This window comes from Triticum aestivum, chromosome 1A (assembly GCF_018294505.1).
Source record: "Triticum aestivum cultivar Chinese Spring chromosome 1A, IWGSC CS RefSeq v2.1, whole genome shotgun sequence".
Taxonomy (NCBI): Eukaryota; Viridiplantae; Streptophyta; class Magnoliopsida; order Poales; family Poaceae; genus Triticum; species Triticum aestivum.
Window position 1 is genome coordinate 520,999,425 of NC_057794.1, and position 9,656 is coordinate 521,009,080.

The 9,656-nt window shown below is 43.1% G+C and overlaps 1 protein-coding gene across 2 annotated transcripts; it reads left to right on the plus strand.

Moving 5' to 3' along the window:
- The first annotated feature begins 240 nt into the window (after nt 1-240).
- LOC123062436 (regulator of MON1-CCZ1 complex) lies at nt 241-9,131 on the plus strand. Of its 2 annotated transcripts, XM_044485960.1 has the most exons (14): nt 241-552; nt 1,717-1,818; nt 2,734-2,811; nt 2,994-3,134; nt 3,217-3,476; nt 3,708-3,861; nt 4,168-4,277; nt 4,365-4,452; nt 5,563-5,874; nt 5,963-6,037; nt 6,128-6,753; nt 6,832-6,940; nt 8,212-8,391; nt 8,679-9,131. In XM_044485960.1, exons 4-14 carry the CDS (start codon nt 2,994-2,996, stop codon nt 8,838-8,840), a joined length of 2,217 nt encoding a protein of 738 aa, XP_044341895.1. In that variant the 5' UTR covers nt 241-552; nt 1,717-1,818; nt 2,734-2,811; the 3' UTR covers nt 8,841-9,131. The 2 variants fall into 2 exon arrangements, with proteins under 2 accessions (XP_044341895.1, XP_044341902.1); XM_044485967.1 differs by lacking the exon at nt 1,717-1,818.
- The last annotated feature ends 525 nt before the right edge of the window (nt 9,132-9,656 follow it).

Consider the following 9,656-nt stretch of genomic DNA (forward strand, 5'->3'; position numbering starts at 1 on the left):
TTGTTTGAGTAACAGCTATATTTGCTGATTTTTTGAGGTGTTAGTATATTTTCTGATAAAACCCTAATTTTGAGGCAATTCAGGCTTTTGGACCAAAACTGGAGCCCGAGCCCGGCACGTCCCTTGGGCTTCGGGTTCAGGCCGGGCTGCCCATGCCCCTACAGCGAACCACTCGGCCCAGCGCCAGGCCCAGATACCGCGGCGAGCCAAGCCGGTGAATTTTCCCATCTCAGCTTCTACCGAACCCATCTCCGCGGACCTTCTTCTCCATCCCTGCCTGCCTCATCGTGGACCGGCCGGCGAAGAAGACGACGGTACGAGCTCGCGCCACCACCACCCCGACCAGGCGACTCAAATCCCAACCCCTCTTCACTCGACCGCCGCCCCAGCTCGAGCCCCCCCTCGAATTTCCTTGCCGCCGCCGCCGCCGCTGCTGTTTTCCCCTTCTCCCCACTGGTATGGCCGCGTGATCTGGCCAGGGTTTGGATGAAGGAACGGAAGCCGGCGGCCCCCTCTGCGTTGGCCCGGATCCTCGCCACCTGCGCGTCCCAGGTGCCCGCCCGCTCGCTCCTCCACTCGTTAATCCCCCCCTCTTCACCTGCCGACAAGTGTGATGGTTCGTTCACTCGTTATTAGCTATTTAGTACTAATGCGCCGTAGCAGGATCGGGGATCAGAATTCCCTAGTTTAGTTTTGGTTTGCAGCAAGTGGTCACGGGCTGGTGGTAGATTTGGGAGGTTTCCCCTTGCAGATTGGTTTGCTGTTGCTGCTGGGAAGATCACGATGGGTGATATACATACACTGTTGTAATTAGTGTCTCTTTGCTACTCGGTGCTAGTACTTCGCTAAAGGTAGTTTGTTGCTACCGGATTGTTAGGAGCCTGTTATAGGGGTCTAATTTGATCCGTGTGGGTGTTAGCTTAGTCCTGGCGTCCTTTAGTGCCGGTTACCGAACCGGCACTAAAGGGCCTTACGAACCGGTGCTATTGCCCGGTTCTGCACTAGTGTGATTTTGGTTTTCGGCTATGAGGAGGATGCCTGCTGCTTAGTTGTTTGCTCCTCTGCCCTTGGGTGATTATATTTAGGAAGTGCACTTCAATCTGTTAATTACCCCTAAATTTGTTGCTGCTGATTTTCATATGTTGTTACACTGAATCGAATAGCATGATATGAATGGTAGCTAAGTAGGAGTGAACTGGAAGTATCCATACACATTCCCCAATATCTTTTTTTGAGAAACATAGTACAAATGTAGACGTTCACAAAGACGTGCATACACTCACCCCTATGGACGCACACACGCACACCCTACCTGTATGAGCACTTCCGGGAAACCGAGCCGGCAAATGTTGAGATAGATGAAGTCACCACAGGCACTTCTTACTCGATGGGAACATCGGCTCCCATTGAATGAACATCGCCAAAAAGCCTGGAATAAATTCAGGAAAATGCGAGCACGGACTTGAACCCGGGTGGGTTGGTTCCACCACAAGGAACCTAACCATCTGAGCTACGCTCACTTCACCCCAAAGAAATAGTTTGACATTGAAGGGTTATGTAACTTACTAACTTGCTGTACTGGTGATACATATGCAATTCAAATTGCTAGCGCCAACTGGCTTGGTGAAGATGAGTAAATACTCAATAACCTTATGATCTGGTCTTTTTTTGTTTTATAATGTCGCGAGTGTTCTATTTATCAGCTATGCTATGCAGGCAAAAGATTATGGGAGATGCATAGCAGCAAAGGTCCCTGAGATTGAACATAATATGTGTTCTAAGGAGTTTCTAGCACTCAGAGCATGCATGCAAACTGCGGTAATCTTCCCATTACTAAGAAAATAGTTTGGTTGTATCAAATCATAGTGTTACAACTTTCACCTGTACAATTAAGCACCCAATTCAAATGGAAATGGCCTTTGGTTGTTATAAATAAATCACTGTTTTCTTCTTGGCCAACAATCAACTTCTCTACCCATTTTTGTTCCTCCTCTTGTTTGTTTATTTTTTTTGTTCCACTGCTGCTGCGTACTCCGTCCATCTTCCCCCTATGACCATGCCATTTCCACCATCGCCGGTGAGGTTTTGGGGTGGATGGTGACTCTCTGCACCTGTGGGGCTTAAAGGGATAACCCGTTGGGGGTGGCAGGCCGTCTTGGCATGTCAAGAACATCGGTTGGTAGATAATCTGGGAGAGATGTTGGTGGTGGTTGATACTAGGAGGCAGATCCAGCAGTAATATAGCGGCGGAAACAGGGAAGATGGCGGGGGCAATGGATTAGATAGCGATTGGTGAGAGAGGGGGATGAGGGAGCTGCTGGTGTTGGTGCTGGATGGCAGGCCTCGTGGCGCTAGAGCGACTCTTGTGATGCAGGGGGCAGCGGACCTTGGGGAATGGGTGGCAGTGAGGATGGGATGTTCGGGAGGTGAGAGCAGGGTGAGAGAAGTCTAAAGAGTTGAGGGCTAATCTTGGTCCCATGGCCAATCGGAAACACTGTCAGTGTGCAGTTCCTGAATTAATTTATGTTGTTGATTAATATACAGTCCCTAAATTAATTTATTTTTGTCAATTCATATACAGTCCTTACATTAATTTATTTTTGTCGATTCATAGGCTTACGGATTTAAATTTGTATTTGGTTTATAAAAGACTGCTTACAATCTGTGTAATCATTTCATGCTTGAAAGTGGATCTATCTTCCTGTCCTAACTTTCATTACTCTGTCCTCAAAGGTCAAGAATAAGGCTTGAAGTTCAAGGCGTTTGGAGTTTGGTGTTAACCACCTTTCAGTGTGATCAGTGTGCTCTCAGGTGAGTCTAGCTCTGTATTTTACGACTCAAAGAAAATATGGATATCATGGTGTTTTATAACCATGTAATAAGAAAAAGAGCTGTGCATCATGCTGACAACAGCTCCCTTTTGTATTATGTTGGTAAACTGCAAGATCACTAATTGACAAGCTTGAAATAACAAATGAATTGTGCACAATCAGATGCAAGGAGGTTTGAGCAGCCCTGGTGCGCTCTCTCACGCTTATGTACAACATCCTCCGCTACGGTGTGACATTCCAGATATTAAGGGGCTATTCTATGATGATGCGAATAAGTTTCTTGTAGCCCCAACAGCTGATCGGGTATTTGAATATCTAATTAATCGACTTTACATTTCCGCTAGATACTTGGTTATCACAAAGTAAATTGGTTACATTACTGCAGATATTATACTGGAAGATAGCTGCATCTACTCAATCTGGACCTCCAAACTCTGATCCAATTAATGAAGGCCCCATCTTATCAGTTCGATTTTCTCTGGATCAGAAAGCCATAGGGATTCAGCGATCCAGTCATGAGGTCGAGTTTAGAAATAGAGAAACAGGGGAAGGCTGTAGTAAGAAGTGCAGAGCAGATTCTGAGACCATACTGGGATTTTTCTGGACTGACTGTCCCACTTGTGATGTCATAATTATAAAAACAAGGTTTGTAAAGGTGTTGCTGCTACAATATAAATAGCAGAAACTTTATATGTTCTGCATCCAAATATCCAATTAGCCTATTGTCACAGGCTCACAGCCACAGGAGCACTTGTAAGATGAACCAATTAGTCATGTTCTTATTTTGGGACTGACTTCATTCATATTTTAATTCTATGTAGAAGGAAGCTATCCTGTTCTTTGGTTCATTTTTTGTGAAATGTGTCTCTATTGCAGTGGGCTAGATCTGCTTGTCTATGAGCCTCAATCAAATGCTCTTCGGTTAGTGGAGTCAAAAAAGTGCAGTGCCACCTGGTATCTTTACACTCATGAAAGCAGGTTGCTTCTTCTTGCATCTGGAATGCAATGTACGCTGTTCACTGGATATCAGGTAATGCATTATGCACCCATTGAAGATAACATGCCCCAAAGAAACAACTCTGATGAGGATTGTTTTTATACATGTTGATTGGTATTTAACTTTTCTTAACCATGCTCATTCTGGTGGGCTGATGCTGTAGTTGCGCTTTAAACTTTAAAGCAGATTCCGAGCTGAGACATTTTAAAGTAATCTTTGTGTAGTAGAGTGCAGGGCTGGGACTTTATTTTGAACTTACTTTCTATTTCCATTAAATTGACATGGGTCATTGATTTAACATCTAAACTGTATGCTAACTTTTATGTATGGTTCTAACAGTTTTCTGCTGGTGGGATCGTCAAATTGCCTAAGTTTGAGATGGTGATGTCTAAATCCGAAGCAAATAACAAGCCTGTCCTAGCTGCTGCTGATGTTCACATTGTAACAGTGTATGCTTTCTGTCCCTCTTTTTTTTTTCTTTTTTCCTTTTTTACAAATTTCACATAAATTCCAATAACATTTCCCAAATTTGGCAGGTATGGTAGGATTTACTGCTTGCAGCTGGATAGAGTCGGCATGGCATTGAACCTGTACCGATTCTACCGTGATGCTGTTGTCCAACAGGTTTGAACGATATGTGCCGATCTCCAATTTCTTTTCTTAAGAAATACATGTCATGTTCAGATAGTTTCTTTCCGAGTTAGGTGTCTGTTTCAGTTTGTAGATTCCGATAATAAGTTCAGTAGCATTTATTTAATATTTATGAAAATTACCACCCCTCGTCATGTCCGCCACATATTCTGCAATGACTTTAATTTAAGGTGATTAAGATTAAGGTGACAGGGATCTCTTGTGTTTTCATTATCTTGTGTAACTATCCACTTGCTGGTATGATTGCTGACGTGTGACTCATGGTGGTTGCCTGACTTGAGATAAAGAACAGAGGAGAGGCACAAGAGGAGGAGACGAGTTTTTTGTTTATTCGTCAGCCGCCGATTCAATCACAGCTTGCAAGCCCTTGTAGCCAACCGAACACACCCTGACACATAGGCCTCACATGCACACCATGCTGCGGCACCACTTTCCACCTTCACAACTCATGCTCCATAACAGGGCACTCAAGGGAGAGCGTGAATGTTACCAAAAAAGCGATGTACAATCCCCAACTCCCCTTTAATAGTAAAGACGAGGGTAAGTGTTGGAATCATATAGTTCTTATATGGACATGAAGAATAGACTGTAATGTAAGCTTATGTTACACGCTTTGTTTCCAGTGTGTTGTTTCCTTCCCTAGAAAGCTGCGGTAGCTGGAGCTAAAGTTGACACAAGGTCTATGAGTTGTACCTCAGTGCCTCAGTTTGACATCCTGGGCCTGGTTAGGTTGTAGGAAACTACTCAGTTTACATTAAACTGCAGGTCTGTTTACAGTTACATAATTTATAATTAAAATTTAAATGTTCATTTGTCCCTTGTAAGTAAACACTTGTGTTCCTGAAAAGTTATAAACTGCTCTAAGTTTGGCTGAAAAATGCCGTATTGCTGCTTTTGGCAAAGTTCTGCCACTGGGATACCAGCAAATTTCCTTTCAAAATGAGAGATTTAAGGAGTGTCTTAGTCGGTGATCACAAAACCGATTAGCTGGTCTAGGTTCTGAAATCCCTGTTGGGAAATGTTCTTCTATTTCGTCTGTCAAGAAAAAACCGTAGTCCCCTAACTCATAGCTTGTTATTTCAGGGTACTCTCCCAGTATATTCAAGCAGAATTGCAGTTAGTGCAGTTGACAATATAATCATGATCCATCAAATTGATGCGAAAGTTGTCATACTTTACGATGTATTTATGGATTCTTACGCACCAATATCTGCACCACTTCCACTGCTTGTGAGAGGACTGGCCAGCAATAGTAAGCAAGCAGCACAACCTGCAGATCAGCAATCAAGTGCTTATGGCGGGACTTTATATGGAGAAGGTTGGAACTTTCTCATTCCTGACCTCATCTGTGATGCTGAGAATGGGCTACTCTGGAAACTTCATTTAGATCTGGAGGTAAGGAATTGGCAATGGATTATTCCTTGATTAATTCATCCTCAACACAAATACAATTTTCCTGACATGAGTAGCTTGAAATCTCTAGGCTATTGCTGCTAGTACTTCTGATGCTCCTTCGATTTTGGAATTCCTTCAGAGACGAAAGTCTGACCTGAGTATGGTAAAATACGATTTCACTACTTCGTGATAGTTCAGTTTTCGCCATCTATTACCATTGTCATAATATTTCTTATTGAAACTTATGGTTCAGGTTAAGACACTAAGCCTTGCTATAGTTCGAACAACCATCTTGGAAAGGAGGCCAGTAACTTTGGTTGCAAAGGCAATGGATATCATTCTTGATTCATACTCTCGTTCGATGAAAATGGTAGGCGGTGCTGCTGGGGTTAGGAGGACGTCTGAGCAAAACCAACAGTCAAGTTTTCAGCCTGTTGAGGACTCCCGTGTGGTTTCTCAGGAACCTCCTGGAACCATGATTGGACCTGTTATCAACACTGATTCAGCAAGTGGGGTTGAGAGTGGACAGTCACAGTCAAATTCAGGAGTTGAGCATGGAATTGCTAACCTGGCAGCACATGTAGATAGGTCATCTTTAAACACATCCTCTGATTCTGACGGTATTACCAATACATCGAGAGCGGTAAGTCAGGCAACATCAAGTTCCCAGATATCTGACGCCACTGGCAAAAGACCGCAGGTTGTAGGAGAGGATAGCCAACCATTGGCTTCTGGTACATCAATGCAGCATGGAACACATGTTGCTAGTGTGGCAATTTCACCAATTGAAATGGTCCAGTCCGTCTTTGTGCTTGTTGAAGATGAAATGATGGGTGATCCTGCATACCTTATTGCTGTCATCATGGAGTTTTTACGAAGGTACATTTAGTGTTCTTTAAAATTAATTTAGAAGCAACAAAGAAAAGGTACACTAAGTATTGTCCTGTTTTTGTACAGCCTGTCAAAAGCTGGGCTGAAGGCTCCTCCTGACCTTTATGTCATGATGACTGCTTTGCTGGCCTGCAGCAACCGTTATGCTGAAATAGCACTGTTTGTATCGAACAAGGTCAGTATGTTATTCCAACACCATTATTAATGATCAATGTGGCAATTACCATTAAGTAGACTAGCACAATCAATCATGATGTTTGTATCTAAGAAGTTCAATTTGCTATTCCAACACCACTCTTAATGACCAGTGGGCGATTACCATTAACTAGACTAGCACAATCGATCATGTCGTGTGTGCTGGTGGTTAAATGTATTACCTCTTTTGCTTCATTATTTCAACACCATTATTAATGATCTGTGTGGCAATTACAATTATAATGTCAGGCGTGCTGATGGTTAAATATATTACTGTTTTGAGAAGAAAATTGAAATCACTATATTAGTGCAAGTAGGGTTAAATATGTTGACGAGTATGATTCCAAACAAATTGTTATCTTTCACATGCCTTAAATTTGTATGAATAGTGTCCAATCCAACAAACTTTTTCATCCATCATTGGATGAAAACTATATGAACTAGATGATACCCTGCACATTGTTGTGGGAATGTTTTGCAATATATTTTAATAAGATTTGGTTGTATGGAACATGAATATTTGGAGTAATAATATGAGAACTAAAAATTAAAATACTAACGATTTATTGTGTTTGATTATTGTTTAGTTGTAAAATATTTATTAAATTTGAATAAAATAAAAAATCGCATGCATGTTTGCATGTTGAGGTAGCTTTTACTTATGCATGGGTGCATGTTGAGGTGGGCCTTTTCCCATGCATGTTGAATGATGAGGTGGCATGCTTGCATGTTGAGAGAAATAGGTTAGTGGGGGCTAGCTATTTAGATATAGAAGATAATGTCCAATCCAACATGATTGGAAACGAGCAGAAGCGATTCACTTCTGAAGAAAATACATACGTCAACTGTAGTTTGCAGTTTCCTTTAGGTAGTACTATTAGCCTTTGAATATTGTTTATGAAAAGTTTCAGTTGAGGCTTGTCTCTACTAGCACTGACTATTGTTGAATCCGAGCCTGCACCTGAGTCGCCTGATGACGCCCCCCTGTACTTGAGCTTCGATCGACAGGCCTCTAATTGAGCCCATCAGTTCATTGCACAGATGGAAATTCATTGTGGCCATCAGATTTTGTTAGCACGAATCACTATGCTTTTATGCTTGCACGCTACGATGACTTTTGAGAGTTTTTACCAAAAAAACAAATCGACCTTTTCCACATAAAAGAACAAAACAAATTGACCACTGTCAACTCCCTAAGTGAATGTGGCCAAGAAGTATGGTTTCATTTTGGCGATGGATCAATTCCTGCAGATTCTAGAGCCGTCCAGGGAACTCGCAATGCAGCTCATTGATCTGGGTCGACATCATTCGCTGACAAGGAAGCTGGGAGTGGACATGCTCCGGGAGAGGTGCCTGCACCATGACTACGTGGCTGCATTACTCCAAGACGGGTACTACCTGGAGGCTCTACGCTATGCTCGAAAATACAAGGTATTCGCCTACCCTACTGATGCTATGTTATCTTTGGGTGCTTGTGCTTCTCGATTAGAAAACAACTAAATTATTGTTGAGTGCTTCCCATTTCTGTTTCCATCCATGTATCAACTTGAAAACAACTGATTAGGAAGTGTTATTGTATTCGTTGCAACTTACTACAACCAAGTTTGTTACTCCCTGAGTTGCTGATTGTCTGAAAATCGGTGCTCAAGTTAGTCCATCCTGACTTTGTCTGAATGCTTTGTTCCAACGGGCTGGTTCTGACATGATGATTGGTCCAGGTTATCACCGTGCAGCCTTCCCTGTTCTTGGAGGAAGCCGTGGCCAAGAACATCACGCCGAACCTTGCCGCTGTGCTGAGCTTTTTTGCTGAGCTCACGCCGAGTTTCAAGACGACGTCGGACTATAGCAGATATCGGCACATACTGTCGGAAATGGTCTGAACTATGCATCGTTATTCCGCGGAACGATTCTCTTTTTGATGCTCTTGAGGTTTGGAGGAAGCGTGTAATAATTGATGACTTTGTTCACCCTGTTTAAAAGATTTCTATGCTTGTACTCCGTAGTCATCGTTAATGGTCTCGGTTGCTTTGAGTGGATTTGCTGATTTGGCTTGGCTTTAGTAGCTCGTCTAAAAATTGGTTATAATATACAAGAGCTGACAACGAGTCAATTTCGAGCAGACCTGAAAAGTTTGGTATAAAGAACATAATATATCACGATGCATATTTTCATATTGTATATAGTTGGTATTGTAGATATAAATAATTTTCTTTAGACTTTGTCAAAGTTTGTAAGTTTGATTTCTCAAAAAATCTAGGAGGTGTTTGGTTCCAGAGAAACACCGCAAACGTAAGCATAATGGAATTACGAATTACGCTTGGACTGTAAACGTGAACGAACAAAACTCAAACTTGTGGACTGTAACGTAATCAATTCGTCTCCAGAAAAGAAAAAGGCTAGCAAATCTCAAAGCAGCAGCCACGGCAGGGCTCTCTCTGGGTCTGGCATGATCGTGATTGCTGATGCAGAGGGGCGCCACACCGGGGACGTTGCTGATGCAGTGGGAAGGCTGGCGGCCCACGGGCACCAGGGGTTGAGGGGTTGGTCGGCGACCGCGGCAAGCAGCACGTCCGGCGGCGACACCCTGTAGACATGGTCGTCGCCGATGAACTCCTCAAAGAACAGAAACGACAGGCACCTCGCGTTGCCGAGGATCGAGGGGAGGCAGAGGGGAACAAGAAGGCGGGGCGCTAGCC